The sequence below is a fragment of the Callionymus lyra genome, chromosome 10 (assembly GCF_982586985.1).
Source record: "Callionymus lyra chromosome 10, fCalLyr1.hap1.1, whole genome shotgun sequence".
NCBI classification, from domain to species: Eukaryota; Metazoa; Chordata; class Actinopteri; order Syngnathiformes; family Callionymidae; genus Callionymus; species Callionymus lyra.
In genome coordinates, this window is record NC_141827.1 from 23,716,171 (window position 1) to 23,741,117 (window position 24,947).

At 39.9% G+C, this 24,947-nt stretch overlaps 4 protein-coding genes across 5 annotated transcripts; 3 read left to right on the forward strand and 1 right to left on the reverse strand.

The window, feature by feature from the left end:
* Positions 1-37: 37 nt before the first annotated feature.
* Positions 38-3,115, forward strand: tubb1 (tubulin, beta 1 class VI). Its single transcript, XM_087800610.1, has 4 exons — positions 38-130; positions 779-887; positions 962-1,072; positions 1,536-3,115. The coding sequence occupies exons 1-4, from the start codon at positions 74-76 to the stop codon at positions 2,669-2,671; spliced, it is 1,413 nt and encodes a 470-aa protein (XP_087656736.1). The 5' UTR covers positions 38-73; the 3' UTR covers positions 2,672-3,115.
* A 3,183-nt stretch (positions 3,116-6,298) lies between these two features.
* On the forward strand, positions 6,299-11,068 carry prelid3b (PRELI domain containing 3). The gene is made up of 6 exons (XM_087800370.1): positions 6,299-6,411; positions 7,532-7,700; positions 8,724-8,813; positions 9,057-9,127; positions 9,205-9,307; positions 10,017-11,068. Exons 1-6 carry the CDS (start codon positions 6,380-6,382, stop codon positions 10,131-10,133), a joined length of 582 nt encoding a protein of 193 aa, XP_087656496.1. The 5' UTR covers positions 6,299-6,379; the 3' UTR covers positions 10,134-11,068.
* A 405-nt stretch (positions 11,069-11,473) lies between these two features.
* Positions 11,474-15,747, forward strand: aurka (aurora kinase A). 2 transcript variants are annotated; one of them, XM_087800540.1, is made up of 9 exons: positions 11,474-11,716; positions 11,902-11,969; positions 12,558-12,894; positions 12,980-13,016; positions 13,087-13,278; positions 13,478-13,616; positions 14,566-14,714; positions 15,051-15,225; positions 15,352-15,747. In XM_087800540.1, exons 2-9 carry the CDS (start codon positions 11,913-11,915, stop codon positions 15,526-15,528), a joined length of 1,263 nt encoding a protein of 420 aa, XP_087656666.1. In that variant the 5' UTR covers positions 11,474-11,716; positions 11,902-11,912; the 3' UTR covers positions 15,529-15,747. The 2 variants fall into 2 exon arrangements, with proteins under 2 accessions (XP_087656666.1, XP_087656665.1); XM_087800539.1 differs by having other exon boundaries at positions 11,910-11,969.
* Positions 15,748-17,173: 1,426 nt separating this feature from the next.
* Positions 17,174-23,662, reverse strand: slc32a1 (solute carrier family 32 member 1). Its single transcript, XM_087801251.1, has 2 exons — positions 22,865-23,662; positions 17,174-20,327 (listed from the first exon to the last, which is right to left on the reverse strand). The coding sequence occupies exons 1-2, from the start codon at positions 23,261-23,263 to the stop codon at positions 19,140-19,142; spliced, it is 1,587 nt and encodes a 528-aa protein (XP_087657377.1). The 5' UTR covers positions 23,264-23,662; the 3' UTR covers positions 17,174-19,139.
* Positions 23,663-24,947: the final 1,285 nt, after the last annotated feature.

Here is a 24,947-nt window from a genome sequence, read left to right on the forward strand (position 1 = left end):
ATAAGAGGCCAGTTCAAGAGGGGAAGCGTATCAGAGACCCTCGTCTGCTCTCTGACTGTAGTTTCACTTCAACATGCGGGAAATCGTTCATCTGCAAATTGGACAATGTGGCAACCAGATTGGCTCAAAGGTAATTCAACCAAAATTGTTCTTGTGCTAAAGTTTAATATAATCCAGAACTATGCCTACAGACTAGAATATGTTGTTTTAATTGTAATGCTAATGCTAATGGTTTGTTACCTAATAGGATAACATTTCCTCACATTACGACCTGAATAATGTATTTAACATTAAATATTTTTTTTGTGAAACTATATCAAATAAAGTTAATAAATTATTATTTTTAAATTAAATTGAAATTCATTCATAAATGGTTTGTGTGTTACACATAAAGATCCAAAGAAAAGCATAGATGACAGGGTGTTTCTGTAAGCCTTTTGGTGTTAAGATAAGGGCAAGTTCACTGCGTCTCGGGGCGTGACTCATTTTTATCATGTGCAACACAAAACAAGAGAACGGAACTAGAAGATAAAACTGTGTAAGCGAAACTGGATTATTTTTCAATTCACTGTTCATTAAAAAGCATTTATAAACTAAAATGAAATTACCTATGAGGTATTTTTGCGATTAATAAGAAATCCATTTAGTGGAAGAAAGTGAAGCAGAAGCAACAATACAAAAGCAAATAACAATACAAGTATAAAACAGTTAAATTAACCATATTGACAAACGGCAGAAATTCTGAGAGGTATTTTTTCACTGTATTCTGTTTATCAAGTTTTGGGACGTGATCAGGGAGGAGCACGGGATCAACACCACAGGACTTTATGAAGGAGACTCCAACCTCCAACTGGAAAGAGTGAACGTCTACTTCAATGAGGCACACGGTACCAGACACTCACGGATCTCTCACAATAAAAGTACCATCTCGTATGCTTGAATTTAAGAGCTCTCCTTTCAGGGGGAAGATATGTTCCCAGGGCCTTGCTTGTTGACCTGGAGCCCGGAACTATGGACAGTGTGAGAGGAAGTCATCTCGGGGCTCTATTCAGACCTGACAACTTCATCCATGGTGAACAATATTTAATTATGAATACAAATGTTTGACAAACAATTGTCTGTAGACAGGTTCCCATTAGCGTTTTTTTAATAAACACATTTCTAAGATTTTGACAGTTATGCCTTGATATCGCTTCCAAAAAGATAACACTATGTATTGCTTTGGATCGTTCAAGCGCTTCGTGACCCTGGTCTAGAAAGACGCTTTACAAATAACTGTTACTTACTGCAGAGAAAGTTCAACTTATAATTGTTCATCTACAGTGATTCTGAAGTAAGATTTTGAAACACTCTCTGTCGCTATAATCAAGTGACAAAGTATTGAAAAGCTTTAATGATAAAATGTCGTAGAAACCTCAAGATTTGTGTGTTAAAATGTATTTGAAACTCTTGTCGTTATACCTATACCGTATGTTTAACTTATTAATCCCTTGATAATTTCATATCTTATCCTTGGTTTTTGTTCGGTCGTCCAGGTAGCTCTGGTGCTGGGAACAACTGGGCGAAGGGCCACTATACTGAAGGGGCAGAACTTGTAGAGCAGGTGATGGACGGAGTGCGGCACGAGAGCGAGAGCTGTGACTGTCTTCAGGGCTTCCAGCTGGTCCACTCTCTGGGCGGTGGTACTGGATCCGGCATGGGAACCCTCATCATCAACAAGATCAGAGAAGAATACCCGGATCGGATTCTGACCAGCTTTAGCATCATGCCGTCGCCGAAAGTCTCTGACACGGTTGTGGAGCCGTACAACGCCACGCTGTCCGTCCATCAACTGCTGGAGAACACGGACGAGACCTTCTGCATCGACAACGAGGCCCTCTACGACATCTGTTTCCGTACTCTCAAACTGACCACGCCCACTTATGGAGATCTCAATCATTTGGTTTCGATGACCATGAGCGGCGTCACGACCTCCCTGAGATTTCCCGGACAGCTCAACGCAGATCTGAGGAAGCTCGCGGTCAACATGGTGCCCTTCCCTCGCCTTCACTTCTTCATGCCCGGCTTCGCGCCCTTGACACCACGCGGGAGCCAACAGTACCGAGCCCTCACCGTCCCCGAGCTGACGCAGCAGATGTTCGACGCTCGAAACATGATGACGGCCTGCGACCCCAGGCGTGGGCGGTACCTCACAGTCGCGGGCGTGTTCCGCGGAAAGATGTCCACGAAGGAAGTGGACGAACAAATGCTGTTGATTCAACAGAGAAACAGCCAGTACTTCGTCGACTGGATCCCCCACAACGTCAAGGTCGCCGTGTGTGACATCCCACCCCGAGGTCTCAAAATGTCGTCAACATTCATCGGGAACAACACGGCCATCCAAGAGATATTCCGGCGGGTGGGAGAGCAGTTTGCCATGATGTTCAGAAGGAAAGCCTTCCTGCACTGGTACACGGGGGAGGGCATGGACGAGATGGAGTTCACTGAGGCGGAGAGCAACCTCAACGACTTGGTGTCCGAGTACCAGCAGTACCAAGATGCCACCGCCGATTTTGAAGATGAAGCAGAAGACGAAGGTCCGCCATTGGTAACAGCGACACTTCAATCCCGGGTTGAGGTTCAACAGGAATCAGTGATGGAAAGTACAACGTCAACTTTTGTTGACCCATGAGGTCCAGATAAGATAGCAAATCTTGTCCCACACAAAATTGTCTGTTCGCACTTTTATTTTACACATCGCTTAACTTTTACAGTTCACTTTGCCTGTCCAGAAGTTTCTAATCTGTATTATTAGGTGTTAAGTGTTTTTTCAAGATATGATTTTGAATAAGGATCAAGCATCTTTTTTAAAACTTTTATTTGACTAATGATGCTACTTTGCTTCTTTTGATACTGATTTTAAAGGTGCAACAAATGCTTGAATTCAAAGTCCAAATATATCAGCCTGCCAAATATATGTCTAATATCCTACTTTTCACTGCACAGCCTTAACCCAACATAGGATATTGGCGGCTTTGGCAGGACAAGGTTTTGATGTTGTTGGTTGTTTTGTTAAGACTGAAATAATTACTGTGTACAATGAACATTCAAATAAAATAATTTGTGTTTAAAAACATCCTGCCGGAATTCATTCCCAACCAAGATTAGTGTGTTGATGGACGTGGGCCTGACAACATGGTCTGACCATTTCCTGCTGCGGTTAAATTATGCATGACTTTTCCTCCTCTGTGCTTGGTGATAAGAGTGAGTGGCAGTGAAGATGGCCAAATATATTTTAATAAGTAACACTCATATAAACAATTCTTGTTTATATTATCTTTGTTTCATCATAACACGACTGATATATACTGATATAATACCTTGTCTAATTTTCGACACTCTCTATATTCTATCTGGTTATGACCAGAAAAAGTAATATGATCATAAGTTAGAGTAAATCAATTAGTTAATAAGTCGATCTAACTACATTTTAAGGAATGGGTGAAGGAAAATGGATGGTGTTAGAAATTTACATCTGGACCCACATTTTTGTATTTTTTGGCAGATGAGCAACTTTCGATCAATGCCTCTTTCAGGTGATTTCATTAAATAAAGGCACTGAGACGTTAACCTTTGTGTTATCTCAGGTTCAAGGTGAACTGAAGGACCGAAAAACAAACGTGTTTGTGGTATCCCTTGTGTTGCCTTTTGTTTAAGGTGAACAACCTACTACAGAATGCCCTCCAGCAGGCCACAAATGTGTTTGCTCAAACGGTCAGAAACAGACTCTGTGAGGATGGTATGAGGGCCCAACGTCCACAGGTGGGTGAGCACATGTTACAGATGTGACAGAGTCTGGAGATGCCGTGGAGAACGTTCTCCTTCCTGCAACATCCTCCAGCACGGCCGGTTCTGCAGTGGGTCAGTAATGATGTGGGACACCATTTCTTTGGAGACCTCACGTTGCAACACAGACTGTCCAGGAGTTAGAGGTTTCTTGAGTCCAGGTCTGGGAGGAGATCCCTCAGGAGACCATCAGCCGCCTCATCAGGCGCATGCTCAGATGTTTAGGGGAGGTCATACAGGCACCTGGAGGTTGCCATCGGCAAGTTGAATCAGCCAGTAATGTGTTTTTCCATGTGGTTAGTAAATTTTATTTCCATTGATAATTTCTGCGTGATTTTGTTGTCAGCACCTTCATCTACGTATAGAACAAATTATGTAATAAGAATATTTAATTCATTCAAATCTAGGGTTTTGTTGTTTTAGTGTTCCCTTTATTTTTGTTGAATAGTGTAGAACAAATACTGTTTTGCATCATATTATCTATCTTTAATTCTGTAATGCCACCACAAAAAAATATCCCATGTTGTGTTTACAACACTGGCAATAAAGGTTTCTGATTGTGATTCATTTAAAGTCAGTGAATATGAATATTGTTCGTCAAACGAAACTGTCTTTCTGTGTTAGACACACGTTTTAAAGTCACCTTCGAGACAGATCACTCTGAACGATAAACAATCTGCAATGATCGACAAGAATGAATTATCATTCATTATATCTTAAAAACCCTGTGATCTTGAACACAATTAAGATCTGGTATCAATTCAGAAAACACACTAATTGTTTGGGTTTATCTCCATTAGGTCCAATATATAAAAATCACCTCTTTCTTCCTTCAACCCAGGACTCAGTTTTTTTTATGTGGCACAACAAAGGTCTACATAATTTCCTTGATTTGTATACAGATGGCCAATTAGAAAACTTTACCAACCTGTCTTTGAAATACGGACTACCAGCTAGCTGTCTCTTTAGCTATTTTCAAATCAGGAACTTCATTTCACATAACTTCACTAATTTTCCTTCAAAGCCATCTCAGCAGCTCAGGGATGTTTTTATGACTTTCGAAACAAACTGAGGAGGAATTGTGTCAGAGGTTTATGATCGAATTTTAAATCTCCGTGATCGTTCCAATATTAAACTTAAAACTGCCTGGGAAAAAGACTTAAATATGCAGCTTGGTGAGACTTGGTGGGATAAAGTCGTTTGTGAAATCGGTTCCGACAGTATTCACTACTCTAAATTTAGACTTTCACAAATGTACCCGGAAGCAGCTGATAAATGTGATAGGTGTTTCAAATCCAATTGTCATTTGAGGCATATGTTCTTTCTTTGCTCAAATGTATACACATTCTGGCCAGGCTACTTTAACTGTATATGCACTGTTTTAGGGAAAACAATTCAGCCATGCCCACTGATAGCAGTTTTTGGAACCCCGTCAGAAGACTTAAATCTGAGCTCTTCCCAAAAAACGATTGTGGAATTTACCTCGTTGATTGCTCGACGACGACTGCTGCTACTTTGGAAATCTCCAAAGCCACCAACAATCTCAATGTGGCTGAGGGATGTCATATCTTTTCTCAAGCTTGAAAAAATCAAATATACAATGACACACAAAAATTCACAGGTATTTGGGAACCTTTTTTGCTATATGTTAAAGCTTTGCAAGTTCTGCCCGACTGAGAGTGGTTAGAAGTATTACTCATTATTTTAACGTATCTAGAGGTTACGTTACGAATGCCAGGATACGGGGAGGGTGCAGGTGGGTGATTATTTGATTTCTTGTATTGTCCTTTTGTTTTCCTTCTATTTTTTTTATTAATATTGAATTGTTTTGTTTTTAAATTTATTTCGGTCTTTGTCTTCTATGTATGTAAAAAAAAAAAGAAAAGGAAAATGTCAAAGAAAGTTTTTGGTTTTTGTGATGTATTGTACGATCTAATTTCTCGTTTTCCAATAAAAATATTGAGACAGAAAAATAAAAAAAGAATGAATTATCATAAGCTTATGAGAAACAATTTGATAAATATTTTTAAAAGTTGCTTCATAATACATAACAGATTATTTTATATCATTACTAATGATTAGGAAAAGGAAGGTTTCCCCCAGAAATAATAAGAGCTTGAGAATGGTGTTTATCTGTGATTAAATGTGTGTTTAAAACTTCGTTCTGTCCTTGTTGTGTCCTTGTATCTGTGCGCCTGAAGGTTGTTGGGAACATGCAACCTTCAAATGGTCAATTGTGCAACTGCTGAGGTTGAATGAGTTTTTATCAGATTAGAAACTATAAATATATAATTTAAAAGCTCCACCACTGACTACATGTAGATGTGATCTTACGAAAGATTAAACGTAATTAAGATTAAATGTAAATAGATTCCGTATTATTTCATTCAGTGCGACTCTATGCGGAAGTGCGTCATCATCATGTGACCGATCCCAGGAGGGGGGCGTGGCTTGTAGTTCTCTGCGTGAACTTGCCTCCTCTGGTGCTGCTAGTGACCCTCCACACCAGGACCTCTCCCCGGCGACACCCGCACCGTCTCACACCCACACAGCCATGAAGATCTGGACATCGGAACACGTTTTCAAGTGAGTTTTTCTCCCATCGTTTATGTTTTGATAACAAATCTTGAGGTTCTTTCATCGTCTCAGTCAGCCTTCACTTAATCCGATAAACCGTAATTCGTGTTGTTCGTGTAAGAGACAGACGCGTTTAGAAAATAAACATGTTTCCACAATAACCTCTCAAACATAATAGTTATGAAACAACACGTGATAAAAAATGGATAAACGACGAGTGCGTTCACGTTGCGTAATAAGCCGGTGAGCTGCGCGCGACCTTTCCTCTACATCGTGGCTGGAGTCTGCCTGTGACGCAGGCGCGTTCACGCCTCTCCATGGTTACCATTGATGGCCAGAAGCTACTAGTGAGGGATAGTGTTTAAAGAAAAACAAGTATTGGTCGCTTTAATTTGTATATTTACTCAATTAAAAACATCAATATTAAATCTCTTAAAATGAAGCATTGCAGTAGCTGCGTCTCAGTCCAACGACTTTGCCAACGTTATGCAATATATATACATATATAACGGCACCAAAAATAGGAAAATCACGACAGGAAGAAGTAACATTAACTGCAATTATTATATATACAATTATTATTGTTATTTTCACAAGTTAGTGTTAGACTATTTCATTGTGTGATTAAGTTATCCATTTTCCTATTTTAGGTGCTTTTTAGCTTGTAAAATTTTTTTTTTTAAAGAGCTAAAAAATCTCGGAAGCATGGAATTGAAAGTGTAATTTTTGAAAAATTGAATCCTTGAAATCTCCCCATTATTAGAAAATGTATACAATAGAATAATGCGTGTATTCATGCGTACTTCCGCGTTTCCCTTATGATGCAATATAAATCAATAAATATTATTGATTTGTTTTCTCTTATTTTGCAGGGGAAGTGCATGACTAAAATAGCCACGGTAATTGCAGTGCTTTAATATAATATATACTGTATAATATAATTTCACGGTTTTTACACAAAGAATCAGTGGATGATGGATTAAAAGTATTTTTAAGAACCAAAACTAAATCCAGTTTGAAAACAGTTTATTTACTTATAAACATGCAAGGTGTAAACCCTGCTTTATTATAGGTGTACGTTTACTCTTTTTCTTAAGTTTTTTTTTTCTTCATTTATTTTCTCCAACAGCCACCCATGGGAGACTGTGATCAAGGCAGCCATGCAGAAGTACCCAAACCCCATGAACCCCAGTGTGTTTGGCGTGGATGTATTGGACAGAGGGATCGACAAAGAGGGTCGCCTTCACAGTAAAAGACTGCTCAGTACAGAGTGGGGCCTTCCATCTATCGTCAAATCTGTGAGTGGACCCGCTTTGAAGCCTTCCAACATGTAGGAACACCCTCGGAAGGATTGTGGTTGAACCGCTTCGGTGACCCGCTTATTGATGAAGACAATGTGACCTAGCGCTCAACTTCAAGAGTAGACAGAAGTCAATGTTCTGAAAATAGTGTAATGTCATCCTTGACGTGGAAGTAAAGTTATGTCCCATGTCATTGTAGCACCTGACAGAGGTACATGCTTCCAGTCACTTAAGAGTGACCTTAACTTAGAGCTATTCCGGTCACGGGCAGATGACCTGGCTGCTGACATGGTTTCCGACGACTCTGTGGCCCGGCGCCACAACTCGTGCGGCATACGACACTGATGTGCCATTTTTACCATGGCTGAAATGTAACCCTTGACCGCGTGTGACGTAACCCTCCGTGTCAGTGTTTTATCGGGGGTTGAAACCTGATGTCACTAGAACAGACAGTACTACTGCTAATCTGTCTGTTGTCCCTCTTTCATCACCTGAACTTCAGATAAGAACGAGTGCAGTCGGCGTAAGATAGTGATCCAGCAACTTTGACGTGCTCATGATGTGGAAGCAGACTTAGTCCAACCTTTGCTTTGAGATGTGGAAGCATTGATTGATTCCGATTTTGAATGCATTATATCTAAGGCTTTTCTAGGCATCAATATTGATAACAATTTGTTACTTCCATAGATTGTTTTTTTGTGTGATTACCGACCACTTTAAAACTCTTTCCATGATTTTAATTAGCTGTGATAAAATGACTAAACTCTTTCCATGATTTTAATTAGCTGTGATAAAATGACTAAACTCTTTCCATGATTTTAATTAGCTGTGATAAAATGTATAGGAATGCACATGTAGTGAGTTGTAAAAATGTATTTATATTTAGTTGTATTATGGTCAACAAAATGGTACTTATCTCCTCATGATCATGTCCTTAAAATGACAGCTGTTTCATTCCTTTTAATTTAAAGATTTTAAGTTGTAAAATGTGTCCTCCATGTCTGTCATGTCTGTCTCCAGATCATCGGCAACACCCGTACCTGTACATACATCCAAGAGCAGTCGGTTGTGGATCCCAAAAAGCAGAGTTTTGAGCTTCAGTCCACCAATGTAAGTTATGTTTGAAAATATTTTATATTAAAAGAACAAGTTATACTTCAGGGTGTAGTTCAATGTAGTATGTAATTTACCTTTACTGATTTTAGGTATTCTGACCTACTTTCAAGAAGTATTGGTTTATATTTATTTTAATTATAAAGCTTATCTTATTCCAACAACACTGTTTGCAGACAATTTGCATTAAATATGTCTAATCTTTGACCTTATTCTTCTTGTCTTTTCTTTGCTCCTTAGATCACGTTCACAAACCTAGTCTCCGTAGATGAGAAGCTCACGTACAAACCCCACCCACATGACTCTGAAAAGTAAGTGTTCAAATAACAAATAAGGCAGAAAAGCTCACAGATCAGAGATGGGTTTAATGTATTGTATTTATTTTTAGAACAATACTGACCCAGGAGGCAATCATCTCAGTCAAAGGTGTCAGTCTAAGCAGCTACCTGGAGGGTGTCCTGGCCAGCACCATGACCACGAACGCAGGGAAAGTAAGATGTTCTTTTCATATTAATATCCTACAGATATCCTATAAATAAAATAAACCTTCAATTCAAAATGTCATGCAAAGGTGTTGTTAAAAAGCAAATTAATAATAATGAATGAAAAGTAGGTAAACATCCCTTAATAATCGCGACAGAAAACCCAAAACCGGTTTTCTTAAAACTTTCTAGTAGGATCTATGTCCACCTGCTTGAGCATCAGTCTCAAGCATTATTGACATAGTGATTGACAAATATTGTTCTTGGTGCACATTTACATTTACTTACTTTATGTTGAGTTTTTGGCCTCATGAAGTCCGAAAATGGTTGTGCGTTAACGATCCTCAAATATGAAGCACGTAACAGCTTTTTAAAAGTCGCAAGACCAACATTTTGGACATTCTTTTAGCCCTTAGCAACTTCCGCGTCATTCTTTGGAATCTGTAACAATTGGCCGAAGAATGACACTTCAAGCATATTAAAGGGGCAATCAAATATTTAAAACTGGATTACATGGCCATTGCATTTGTAATTTAAAATATTTTTTGCAGTTTTGTATCTTTAAAGAAATCACCCGGGTAACACCAGGTACTTCGGCTAACCATATATTGATACAATTCTCAAATTAAATCAAGCAAGATGTTACAGAGAAAGACATTTTAAGTGTATTATTAAGTATCTCTTTTTCATACAAATGTTTCTTCTGTACCTCCTTCAGGGCCGTGAAGCCATGGAGTGGGTCATCAGGAAGCTGAATGTAGAACTGGAGGACCTGGCCGCTACAGCACGAGGGACCATTCGCACGCCGATGGCAGCAGCAGTGATAGACAAATGACATCCACCTTTTCAACACCAAACAAAAACTGTACAGTGCCAGCCATGTTTTTTTGTGGTGCAATGCACAACTTTCTACACCCCAGGAGGTTCTGACCGCCAACTTTTCCAGTAACGTCTACATTAGATGTGTTTAAGAAGCACTTTGGAACATAAAGGGAATCTGTCTATTTCGGGGATGCAGCTCGGCATGTGGTGTCTATTTAACAACATTTCTATCTCCACTCTCTGTGTGAGAGAATTTTGCCAGATCAAGCTCTTTTGACTGCAGTATTGTCTTAAGTCAAAATGTGCCAAGAAGATAGAGAAGCCCTGTGCGGATCATTCTGGGGCTTCTTCAAGACACCAATTGCCAGCAGCTTCTGGTAAAATACCTCAGACTGCCAAAAAAAACTCTGGGTTATTGCAATGTAGCGATGCAGTGAAGTGACTGCGTGAACAGTAAGCAATGTTGTCTGTAGGGTGTTGAGTGCAATGGATCCTTGTTGCTCCACCTTTAATCAACGTTTTATTGCCCGCCATGTGGACAGGTGATGAAAATATTTACAGCGGGCCATAATACTCCTTTCCAAACACCAGTGACAAATATAAACTGCTTTGTTATTGAGTAATATTCCTTAAGATAAGGGATCAAGTTAATTTATTTGTGGTTTGATGAAGAGCAAGATCTGCATGGGTCAGTGTGAAAACCTTATTTAATTCTTATTTGTGTATTGACCAACAAAAGCTGCTATTTTAGATCATCTGCGAAAAAATAGAACTGTGAATGACAAATGTTGAAATCGATACCTGGTTATTTATTTAAAACAAAGGACTGCTTTGAAGGTTGATGAACAAACGTGTATCATTTGTTATTGTAACATGTTGATTTATTTTATTTTCTGTGTGCCTCAAGAGGATCAAAGCAACTTAAGAATGTGGAAACACAAGCAAATAAATAAAAGATTTTAATTTGTTTTCTAAAATGGCTTCGTCTTTATTACTAACGTTTTCGTGACTGGACTTCAACTTTTAGAACCAATTGCAAGCTTTGTCAGATATGTAAAATGATACTAAATGTATTATTATAGTATTTTTGTATTAAAAAAAAAAAGATAAAAACCTTTTTTTTCTGAAATCGTAAATTATTTCCGTTTCCTCTCTGTTTTACACGCTAGAAAACTAGCATTAGAAAACTGCGACATCTGCTGGTTTGGATGATTAGATCGACGCCCCGCCGCACTGACTGTTAGCCAATGATAACCGACCTGCAGCATTCTCTCGACCAATCACAAGCCGGGACTCGTTGTAAAGGCTTTCAACCGGGATCGTTTAAAATTTCAACGAGCAGCGAACAAGGAAGAGTCACGCTCAAGACTGATCGGTCCCTGTAGACGTTTTTGAAGAAATAATCTGGATTTCAAGTGCTTTTGGCTTTATTCAACTGGTTCTAGACATACGTTGCGACAAAAGCACCGCGTTGCTTTTATTTTTTGTTGTTGTCGCATGTGTAGCCCTTAGCTTCCAGTTAGCTTGGCTAACGTCGCTTTAGCTACTGATTCTAACCTTGTCATTGTTCCTGGTCAACGTGCAATAAAGTTTGAGGTAAGTGACCTTTTTTAAGTTAATGGAAAATGCCTGAATTACTTTTTTCCTTTTTTTCCCCATAAAATATAGCTTCCACCAAATGTCAACCCTCCACTGTTTATAGTGCTAACTGTTACTCCTCCCCCACTCACAGTTAAAACTTAACCAATGGGCTCTTATTGTGTGAAATATAATAATAGTAGTTTTTCAGATCATGGATGCTGCTACAGGAGTCACAAAGACCTATGATATGAAAGTTCAACGGCCAGAGGTAAGATGACTCGCCAGACTTGTACGTTTGAAATTAATATTTTAATATTTTATTTTTTTTCTGCCCGGCTATCAGTTTTTTATTCTGGAAATTTCCATTTAGATTCTCGGATCTCGTTTTCAATGTAGTCCTGACCAATACACAACCCAGTTTCACTTTACATACCGAATTAAAAATACTGAAACGAAGTACAAACAGAAATTAAAATGCAATCATTTTTTTAAAATGTCACTTCGATAATTCCATTTCAAGGTCTTCCAGAATGCAGTTAAAATCAACCAAAGTTAGCAGACTTGCAGATCTTGGTTGTGTTCTGGAAAGAGTCCCAGTCTACACAAGCCTGATACTGAAAAGCTGTCTTTAATAAATCACTACACACTGCCTGTGCCTGTCAGACAATGCAAGAATCTACAGTAAATGACAGACTTTCTTATACTCAAGAAATATTTGATAAGCTGTTGTAAAAGTCTGGATTTGCTTGTTGCTAATCGGCTATATTTAGCAATATGTATGCGTATGCCGGCAAACTCTGTTAAAATGGACTATCTGATAGATTGTTAGAGTTAATTTTTTCCTCTTTTTTTGCAGCCAACGTATGGACCAAAGAGGATTCCTCAATCGTCTCACGTGGTTCCAAAGGCCTCAGTCACCCCGTCGCAGCACCAAAATGTGTTGGGTGTTTCAAATGGACCGCAGCGGGTTCAGCGACCTCCTGCTCAGAAACCCACTTCCAACATGTCAATGGCTGCTACAAAACCCACCAGCCATGTGGATCAGAATGTGAACCCTGCCACTCGTATTGTAAATCCCGCTTTTAAGCCAAACCAAGTATCTGTGCCCAAACACAACATTTCTAAGGACACAAAGTCGCACCCAGTGCAAGGTAAAGCGGAGACGGGACCAGCAAAGCCTGAGAAAACCCAGAGTAAGCCTGAAGAAGATTTGCCTCTTCATTCTGTGAAATATTTTGTTGCTAAGCTAATGATGTTGTTTTTTTTTAATGTTCTCAGGCAAACCTTCCAGTGACTCCTCAGAGAGTTCCTCAAAGTAGGTAGAAAAACCTTAAACGTATCATCTTCAATGTTCTGTTTGTTGACGGATCACAATGTGAACTTAGGAAAAAGTGGCACTTGGAGAACTTTGACATCGGTCGCCCTCTTGGAAAGGGTAAATTCGGCAACGTTTATCTGGCCAGAGAGCGGCAAAGCAAGTTCATCCTGGCGCTGAAGGTTCTCTTCAAGAAGCAGCTGGAAAAGGCCGGGGTGGAGCACCAGCTGAGGAGGGAAGTGGAGATCCAGTCTCACCTCAGGTAAAGGGATGAAACTAGTGTGTGATTATGAACCTTAGTATGTTTGACTTGATATGTAATGAACATAAACTATACGCCTCAGTTGGCTTCTAAACATCTGTTGTATAAAGGAATATTGACATCACATCCTGACATTTTCTGTCCTAAGCCATTCAGTATTCGACCTACTAAAAATGATTGCGTCGTATATAAATTGCAGACATCCAAATATCCTGCGTCTCTACGGCTACTTCCACGATACGGGCCGAGTGTACCTGATCCTGGAGTACGCCCCCAAAGGAGAACTCTACAGCGAGCTGCAGCGCAGCAACGGTTTCTGTGAAACCAGAAGTGCAACGGTATGCTCTCGCAGGAAAAGTGATTTGTTTTATTGTCATTTGAAGAATGGAAGAGTGTGCATGAAGGTCGATGACTGACGTGCTTAATAATTAAAAACAACATTTATATATGACAGCCAGTGGCATGTCAAAAGAAACTTGATTGTAAACATAATGTATAAACAAACGGTGAACTAAGAAAATGCACAAATCATCAAATGTGAAATAAATTAACTTATGTGTTTATAGACATGGTAATGTCACGGTTCCCTGTCAATTATAAAACCAGAAGTAATTAGATGTTTTTATATGAATCATTTGGTTCAATATTTGTACATGTATTTATTAAAATTGTCATTTATCATACGCTCGCTCTGACACTATCACTTTTTTTTTAAATTAAAAATAAAAACTGATTTAAAAACAGGAAGTACCTTCAGGTAAATATTGCAAACACTTCTACAGTGCATACACACTACTGTATACACTGGAAGCGATTAACTGGAGTACTTCCTGTTTTTTTCACTATTGTTAATTTAATAGTATTGTTAATAATCTGCCACAAACGAGCGTAAAATATACCGTTATTTTTCCGGAACAATTCTTCTCGTCAAGGCTTCAGTACAAGATGGGCGTTACATCTGCGCAGTATAGTTCGTCCACTAGGCGTGGGTCGCTTATTAAAAATGAATGTACATTTTCGTCTTTAATTCTAAAAAGGAACGGATTACTTTGAAAATAATCCCAGCTCTTAGAGACAGAGTAGGACAAAGGCTAGTCCCAGAAAGAAACTAATTTACAAATACGAATTGTAGAAGTGTTTGTCAAAAGCCTCTACAACAATAGATTCATAACCTAAGCTAGAGTGTCATTATTGTAGCTTGTTTTTAATAAGTGTTCTTATTTTAAGTTTTTAAAAGATTCTTATTTGAACACCGTACTGAACAACCACCTTTTCTTGTTTGTGAAGTACATCATGGAGTTGGCGGACGCACTCAACTACTGCCACTCCAAGAAGGTGATTCACAGAGACATCAAACCAGAAAACCTATTACTGGGAGCCAACGGGGAGCTGAAGATTGCAGACTTTGGCTGGTCTGTTCACACTCCCTCGTCCAGGTATATAATCTGCTCAACAAAGCACTTTCCTTATTGTTTTGACGTCTAATTAACAAGATTCACTTTTTTATGTAGTTGAAACTATTCATAGACTTCAGTTGTTAATAGTGATGGGTTGATGAAGCCTCATGAAAATTCTGACGTGAGGTATCGTACAGTGTCTTCTTTTGACGTCCTCTCGGTTAAAAAAATTATGGCAGGTTTCACTGACTTAGTGGATCGGAACCAAAAAGTATGAGTGTGATGATACCTCATCAGCTGTTTCATGAGGCCTTGTCAACCAAGTACGAATTGGATTTTGATTTTACTTTAAATGAGGTTACTTGCTGTTGCTAGGAGATCCACGTTGTGTGGTACCCTGGACTACTTGCCTCCTGAGATGATCGAGGGCAAAACCCACGATGAGAAGGTAGACCTGTGGAGCCTGGGCGTCCTCTGCTACGAGTTTCTGGTGGGAAAACCGCCATTTGAGTCCAAAACGCACGACGACACTTATCGCAGGATTTCCAGGGTAAACAAAAGCTTCTCCCTGATCATCATCATCCCCTTATTTTCAAACACTGTCCATCTATTTAGGCATTTCAGGAAAACTGAATCTCGTCTCTCCCATTCTGAACCTGATGCATTTTTCATCCAGGTGGAGTACACCTATCCTGCAACGATAAAAGTCAGCGATGGCGCTAAAGATTTGATCGCCAGGCTGCTGAAGCACAACCCCCTGCTGCGTCTGCCAATCCAGGGGGTCCTGGCTCACCCCTGGGTCAACGAGAACTCCACGAAGAAGCCCACCACTATGGGCAGGGATTCGCAGTGAACCTTCGTTCTTCCTCTTCTAACAGTTTAACCCGAAATGACTTCTACTACTCCAGATGTCTGCTTGACCTTTCACTTTTCCTTCGCCCTATAATTTCAGGCTGTTTTGAACCACTGTGGCAGTTTTCTGCCTGTAAATATTTCACCGTTTTGTGTTTCCAGAATTTTATCATTTCCTGACGAGTCTTGAATTGAAACAATAAATTATAATTAATGGACATTTTGCCAATTGATTTGTGGTCTATAAAGAATTCATCTGAATTTTGACTCTTTACAGTTGAAATGAACAATTTCCCGAAGGAGACCTCCAGAGGGATCAATGGTTGATCTAAATAAAATGCCTGATTCTCCAGCAGAGGACGCTGCTGAGCCACTTATGGATGCCACGTCTAGTCGTGACACTGTTCATGGTTATGCTGTTGCTAAAATAAAAACGTTGAATGTTCTTAACAAGTGTAAAGTGTGTCAAGCGTCGATGATTGAAGTTGATAATGGTGACGGCGACAACGCAATGAAACTAAAATTTAATTTGTCTTCAATAATTGGTAACTATTCAGCAATTTTTTTTAAATTTAATCCGTAAAATAAATTCCTATATGCTTTTTTTTTTCTACACAACTACACCATTCTAAAAGTCGACAGGTCTCAAGGTTATTTTATTTGTCCAGGAAAAACATTTGCTACTGGAGATACTTTCCTGAGACCAAGTCCTACACTATCTTAATACCCAGCATACAAGGATGTTCTCTATATTTTAGTGTTTCTGTTCCATTGTTTGTGGTTTCCTTTTTGTCGTCCATGTGAATGTTTTCTAATTGTATCTGTGATCTATGTCCATGTGTAGCATGTTTACATGTATTTTTTGTAAGTTCCTTTTCTGGGAATCGTGTAACGCTGTAAGTGTATGCACCGATAAAGAGGTATATTTCGTGAATGTGTCCCTTTTTTTAGTCATGTTATTTATGAACACGCGTGATCTGTGCATCCATTTTGTCTCTGTCATTATATTAGTGTTAGTTTGTTTCACTAATTTTTGTGAGGGTTTTCTGTATCATCTCATTTATGATGATTCTATTAAAGCAACAAAACAAGAAACTGACCCAACAAAAATTGTTTTCCAGTTACACTAAGCGGCACTAGGTGGAGCTGTAATAATGTTTGCAATTTACATATTTGGGCTTTAAAAACGGCTTACTATTTATAATGGGGGTTTATTCAATGAGCTGTATTTCCATGCTGCAGTGCTTGGGAATCACTGCAGCATTGAAATATTAGGCAGTTTCATATTTTATACTGGACTTAGAATGTACATGTTTGTATTTGATATTTTCTTTCTGTTTTTTTTAAAATAATGTGACTAGTTTCGGCTCCATAATTGAGTGATCATTGTTGCGTTTATTCTCACTAAATATCTGGTAACATCAGCAGCTGTGTTCAGAGCATCAGTGGAGTAAAAAAAAAGGTTCATCCAGATGTGCAGTAAATCAACACTGTAGAAGGAACAGGTCGAGCATGACGTCCCGCTCACGCCTGCAGCAGAAAATCTGGCTTTCTAATTTGAGTGCGAGCGGAAAACAAGTGAGGAACCATTTGTTAATCTTCACTCTCAAAATCCACCTCTGTTAAGATGAATAAAAACAACAATCTATTTTCTCTCTTTTATTAACGAGGGAAAAAAATACACGATCTGATCCTTTTTTTTTTTTTTGGATGATTTTACATAAATTCACACACATTTCTTTTTACAATATAATTTCACTTAATCTTTATTATTTTTTTTAATATTAATCTTCACGATATAGGAGAACGACTTTGAGATATACATTCCATCTTTTTGAAACCACAAGAACACACTACACATACGGTTTGATAACATTTCCACAGGACCCCATTTTGATTGCACATAATGAAAATGTCTGTATTCCACATTTTCCTCTTGAATCAAATTGTTTTTTTTTCCCTTGAACACCAAATTTGCACACAGGAATCTTCGAGAACAGGCCACCTATTAAAGTGATGAAGATGTTTTTCTAGGAGCAAGAATATTCATTTGTATGGTCTATTTAGGTCCAAATGATCATTTCCACCAGTTTGGATTTCTGATCAAACTACATTTTTTTACACGAAAAAAAAAATTAGTTCCCATAGTGTTTAGTGAAATATAATACATTCAAATGCATAGTTTGAATAGCTGCTTTATATTTGATTTATTATCCTTTTGTTTTCCACTTCCTGTATTTGCTCTAGGTCCAAACAAATCCGGGCTATCTTCTTACGTGTGAAATATTTATTCATAATAAAAGCCCCTATACATTTATAAATAGGATCTGGGCTCATAATTTGGCATTATAAGGTGATGAATTTGAGAAAAGAAACAACCTTTTGATTGTATTTCTAACATACTTATTGAGCTTAATTCAATATTTAGCTGGCTATCTAACATACCGCTGAGTATAAAGTGATATTAGCTCTTTTTTGCTGTTGTTTTAAGTTGTACACATTACGTTTTTTATCTTCTTTTGTAACAGTCTTGACAGCCATATTGCTAAGAATGAATATGGTCGTGTTTCAATGACAATTGAAAGTCTTAATTGTGAGCCCACATCTGTAATTATCGGTTAATAATAACTATATCTTGGTAAAGGAGCCCTTATTATAATCCTATATATTCGTCCATCCTGGCTTCTCTCTCCACATTCACTGCCTCTATTGCAAAATTTGAAGTAAACACTTGATCCGGTCTTGAAATCTCGTCTTGCGGTGCGACGGCGCCCCCTGCGCTCATTTTTGCAATTGAATGTTGTAAACGTTTACTCACCACTGAAAAATACGTCGATGTACTTTTGTATCCATTTATACAACATTTACTGTCCATATAGTGAGCGGAGTGTGTTTTGTGTCGCACGCACTCGCTTCGGGTTTAGCATGTGTGCGAAGGCTGTTTATGAAGATGTGCTGTGCACGCTTTTTACGCATGAAGTAAGCAGGAGGGTTCAGAGGACCAGACCTCAAAGTGGGCTGAAAAAATTTGACGTAGGTATGAAGACAAATCGGGGAATTATTGAGCTGTTTATCCATTTGGGATGGATTTCCAAAGTCCGGTCCGGGGGGGCTTTTGCGGCCTTTGATTAGTGTTCACATGGCCCGCAGCCATCTTTGAGTCAAGGCCAAGTTGAGGTTCGACCAAAAAAAACTTTTTTAGTTTCGGATATCGACACCATACGATTGAAACCCATTGTTTAACACAGCATTTCTACCTATCTAGATGAAAACAAAGACACATTTTCCATCACTGTCTGCAACTAGACTTGAAATAGAGGTTCTTCGCTCAAATTTACCCTCCGGATAAAGATTTTACTTCGTGTTACCTCAGCTGGGTGACATTTTAAGAGGTTGCCACTTCATAAACTCCACCAACTTTGAGTGCGTACCATTGATCTGGTGAAAATTAGCAAAAAAAATGTCTGATTCAACTTTGCAGAATCGTCTTAATGAAATGGTTTGTTCTCTGTAATCAATTCCTTCGCCTTAGTTGAAGGTCTGGTCCTCCATCTTGGCAGCGCTTTTTTTAATCACTAAAATGGGGTTTTCTTCATCTACATCTGCGCGGGTCTACTCTTCTATGTTGTCCCTATAAGCCTCTATGAGCCCCTCTGTGGAGTGGATGAAACCCGAGATGCTGCATATACCCCCTATTACAAAAATGGCCACGTCAAAGAAAACTTGGTGCCACTGCAACTTTCTCCAGAGCAGCTTGAGGTGGAAGAGGCTGGGAAGCAGAAAGCACAGGCCTGCCCCCGTCAGGCTGCCGGTGAGGCCCATGAGCAAGGCGAAGTGCGGCACGTAAATGGCCATAAGCAAGGTGAACACCACAAGGCTACATCGGAGAGTCAGTCCCCAGGATTTTAAGCGTCCGTCGTCGCCGTAGCAATCCGGGAAGTACTTTCGTCCGCTTTCCTGGAAAAAGGACTTCTCCAGAACCTCGACTGCAGCGAAAAATGGCAACGGGTACGACAGCAAGGCTTTCGCCACCAGAAAGAGGTTGACCACGGCGCGGATACCCGGGGGGAGGTTGTCTGTGATGACCTCTTTGGTTGCGTCGGCCCATGTCAGGTAGGCCACCAAGGCGAAGAGACCTTTGAGGATGCAGGCGGCGATGTGGGTCCAGTTCATCATGCAATGGAACTCGCTCGGTTTCTGCATGTTCCCCTCCAGGGACGGCAGGAAGATTTGGGAGGTGTAGCTGAAGACGATAATCCCGATGGAGATGGGGAACTTCTTGACATCGATGTAGAACTTGACCTTGTCCCAGGCCCAGTCCCTGGCCCGGGAGAGGCAGTAGGCGATGACCAGGACGTTGATCACGAAGTGGGCCATGGTGCACAGCAAGCTGAACTTGGACACGGCTTTCAGGTTCTTCAGGAAGGCGCAGGGCAGCAGGGCGGCGGTGGCGATGATGGCCCAGGACTTTTGGGAGATGGGCATGTTGGGGAAGCTGTTGTACATGAGGTTCCCGCTCACGACCACGTAGAGGATACAGGTCATGACCAACTCGATGATCTGGGCTACATTCACGATGTGACCGCCGATGGTGGGGAACCGGGGGGCGCAGCACGCGTTGGCAATGTCCACGTACGTGTCCCTCACGCGCACCAGCTGCCCGTCTTCATCCTCCTCGTACAGGCAGGAGATGAGGATCTTCCCCGTGTAGCAGCACACCACCGCCGCGAAAATAATGAGAAAGAGTCCGAGGTATCCTCCGTGCAGGATGGCGTAGGGCAGCCCAAGAACAAACATCCCCTGAGGCAGACACACACAAGACACCGTGTTGACTTTTACAATAGCATGTAACAGCAAGTAATAGAGTGTTGGACCATATCCAAGGTTCTGGTGAAGCTAAGAACCTTGGACCAAAGCCACTGAACATTTGACGGGGATCTCAGTGTGAATTTGAAAGGAAGATGACATGATCATCTGAATGAAAACTCTTAAAAAACCCTTTCAAATTATTTAATGATTAAACATCAACTTATTTATTCTAGTTAAAATGTTTGGTAAGATAATACATTGATAAAATGTTTTTCCATTGAAATTGCTTTGATAACTTTACCATAATTCCTTCCAAATTATTATCCAAAATACTACAATTTTTTCCAGTAGATTTCACCGTTTTTCGACATCTTTGCCAGTACTATAAACATAGAGTTTCGTAGTTTTTTGGCTGAATTGTTCTTTTTTAAGAAATGTATGTTACCAATAAGATATAAATTAATTAAATGTTTCATTTTAAAAAGCATAAAACGGTATAAATGAATTGGTTTAAAGAGACACAAATATTGAAATGGTTTATAATTTTGAAAAGAAAATCTAACAACAGATGTCTTAAAAAGGTGCGTTTACAGGTGTATGCAATGTGTTAAAAAAAAAAAAAATTCAACAAATGGTTGAAGTGAAAATAAACATCAAGCTAATGGTTGGTATTCGTAGATTGAAGTGTTTCTATAGCGTTGTTCCGGATCATAAGAGGCCTAAATGCTTCCCCCTATAGGCTCGGGTTCATATAGGCCTTGGTTAGCATATGAACAACTATGAACAACTAGAAACTTAAAAAAAAACAAAAAACATAACAAACAAATATTTAGCAGATCATTAATTCAACCCGTGGTGCATTCAAAGAAACGGACGTCTCTTGAATTCAAGATCTTCATTAATCCTCTTATTCACGTCGATCGGAAAAAGGGTCAAAAATAAAATCATTATTAACCTCATTATGTAGCGAAGAGATCAAGTTTTGAGTTTAAATCATTTACACGAGTTTGATGTTGTGACTTCAAAATGGCGGACTGACACTGAAGGCAACACCGGGAAACATTTAAGAAAATCAGAACTTCAGAATTAAAAAATCGCCAATTTGTAAAAAAAAAATGAGATGCATAAATGGTTTAAAACACATTTTATTTGGTGTAGATGCGTAAAATGTTCAGTCAAAAAAAGATACTGGTTTTAACTGGGGAAGTGAGATTATGGTTATGTTGAACGCATCATTACAGCGCAATATGTAGATGAGGTGCTCGAACATGTGACCTCAATACATACTTTCAATTGTATCAACCAAAATATGTTGAATTTTACGCCCTCGTTTCTACTTAAATTTACGTGTTGAGCAATTATTCAACAAAAAGCGACAGGCCGCAAATATCTGCGCGTAAACTGCTCTACAAAATGGATGAAAGGGCGTCACTAATAAAGAAAGTATTTAATTTACTTCAAATATTAGAAATATATTAACTCAATGTTCCTGTATTTTGTAATTTAGTGATGCTTTCATGAATATTAACGTCATATGTTGGTGGTATTAGGAGAAAAAACACAGTATTAGAGAGTTGTTTAAAAATGACAATTTAAAAAATATATATATTTTCGAATATAAAACGAAAGAATAATAAAACGTGTTTTTCTTTTTTTTCTTAGTGTCTGTTTCAACGAACGACACTTAATCATAGGAGTAGATAAATGTGTGTGTGGCTATTAAAGGTGTGTGTGTACAAAAAACGAGCAACCGATCGTCTTTTATTTTAACCCACACGCGTGACTACATCGGTGGGCGTCCCTCCCACTTTCATGTCGAGGGTTTTCCACTTGGCTTTTAGCGCATCCGTCCGCTTCTGACGTCACGCGAGGGCTGAAGGAGACACGGCGTGACGTCACCGTGACCACAGCCTTGAGGAGGCGTGAAAAAGGATTGCGTCTGAGAGGATTTTTGTCGCAGAGACTTTTTTCTTTTTTTTTTACTCTCGAGGACCAACGTGGTCCGAGGCCTGCAGACGCGCGTGCTCACTCCGAACCTCGCGCGCACACCGACGTTAAATTGCGCAGCTATAATCGAATTATTTCACTTTAAAATACCCTTTTTTTTCTCGTTCATTTTATAATTTTTTTACATGAACAACTTTAGCATGATGTGTTTTTTGTTTGAAAAGTCTCCGATGATGTTTCTAAATAGAACAAATAAAAAGTAATTGAATTTGAATTATTTTATTTTGGGGTTCAATGTGCGTCAGTGAAAGTGGACATCAGTATTTAGACAAAGAGTGTGTGTGTGTGTGTGTGTGTGGGAGGAGAAGGCTGAGTGGCTTCAGGGTTGAATCTGACACCTTAAAAACTACATCTTTTTTTAAATTTTTATTCTCCTTAATTGATTTCGTTAAAGAAAAACTTCATTTTGAAATTGAACTGTGTCCAAATGCAGAAATTGTATTGTATTTTTTCACACGGATTATTATCAATATATGACATTTATTTCGGGGCGTGGGTGAACACCCCTCGACCGTCTTTACCTGGATCGCATTCGTGACGTTCCAGCCGGCCTCCCACGCCGTGATCTTTGGTCTGACCTCGGACTCCAGCTCGGTGGTCGAGCCTCCGTCCTTGGAGGCGGATCGCGACGGACCGGTGCCTTCCCTCTGGTAGTGGCTGTCCCCGTCCAAGCCTCCCCCGTCCCCGCTGCCCTCTCCCCCCGCCACCTGGTCGGAGGTCAGAATATCCATCTGCATGCCCTGCCGGTGGTCGTAGTCCAGGTCGTCGCACGCGGCGAAGCCCAGACCCTCCTCGTCGGTGGCGGCCTGGAAGCCCATCCTGGCGAACATGCCGCTCACCTTCGCCTGCGATTTGTTGGACACCGTGGTGGCCGCATTGGACAGTTTATTGGAAAGCTTTCCTCTGATTAACGTGGCCATCTTCCCTTCCTTTTTTTCTTCTCAGACAGTTGGTGCGCACTTAGTCCTCCTCCAGACGGTCAACAATGTTGCGAAGCTTCTCTTCGGGAGAAGAATTTAAAAATAAAAAAAGAAGAAGGTAGAGTCGCGCGTCAGTTGCTATCTCCACTTCTTGTTCAGCCTCTCGGTTATCTCCAGGTTCATTTCACCTTCAGACGTCGCTGCTCGGTTTCTGCATCCTCGCCACGCGCGCTCTGACGCACCTCTCCAGCCGGGCGCAAAAGCTGTTTTACGCACGTTGAGAAGAGAGAGGGGGGTGAAAAAAAAGAGCGTCAAAGCCACAGGTTTCTTTAAAAAAAAAAGGCCTGTGATATCGTTCTCATTTAAGGGGGGGTTGTGAGGTTGCAGCGAGTTCCAGGAGTCGCCCGTTCAGGTGCTTTCACTTGATGCCAATGCGGTACCATGGAGCCTGAGGGTGAGGAGGGGGAGGCAGGGGGGAGTGTCCTCGCCAGCCTGCCAATGCAAAGCACGTCTCCAGCCCTCCCAGTGCCCCCACCAGGAGAGAAGATTTGCTGCATTTCTAGGGGAGGTGCTTCCAACACCCCCCCCCCTCCATCCCATAATCTATAATACCTCATCCCATCACATCCAATGACATTCCGAGGGCCTCGATTCTCCTCCAACTTTACGCGTATAAAAGGAGGCAAGAAAACCCTTCGTAGACAATTTAACCGCATTTTCTTATTATAAATGTCAAATTCCGCGACTGATTTTTTATTTTTTTCTAAAAAAGACGAGGACATCTCTCTAGTTCGTAATTCTTTGGGGGGATTTTACGCACCGTTTCTTTTTCTTCCCCAAATGGAATCGCGGGCCACACGAAGAGGACAATTAGGGGTTCAGTCCTGCTCAGGCACGCGTGGACGGGCATCGATCCAGCAGCATTGCTATATATATATTTTAAAGTAAAACCTTGCTTTATTGCGGAACCAACTAAAGATTAGTATAAATCTAATATATTTTAAATTTGTGTTTAGTTTATTCTCGGCCCTGGGTTCGTCTTCGTTAAGAACAATCATTTTAAAATGTTTAATTAAATTTAAAAAAAAGAAAAATCTATTTTAGCTTTTGATATGAAATATTGGGCTGGGTTGTATTATTTGAAGAAAAAAAATCATGGCTTTATTCGACTGATCAAATATTTGCTGAAGTATTGTTGCAACAATACAACACCGCGGCCTTTTTTATCTGCATTTCAACAGTATCTGCGTCGCTTGTTTACTTTAACATTGAACAAAAAGAGCAGCCATTAGAAGCTCCAACCTGTTGAATGGACTGTAAAAGGACGACTCTCGTGGAGAGGAAAAAAAAGGGGTCAACTGCGTGACAAGAGTTGCGCACGTTGTTTGTTTGCGTGCTGCATTTTGGCGCAGAAAAAAATAAAACCACGCAGGTACTAGTCAGCAGGACTGACTTCCACGAAAATGAAATTAAAAACCGAATTTAACCCCAACGAACTGGACCTGACACTACTTTTAAATTCAAACATTATTGTGATATAAGCAGGTTAAACCAGCGCCTTATCTTTTTAATTTCCCATTTTAGAATAGGATAATTTATCTTCGTGCATGCGCTCGCGTGTGTTTGTATCTCTCTGTGTGTGTGTGTGTGTTTTTATTTGTGTGTGAATGTGTCCTTATCAGCA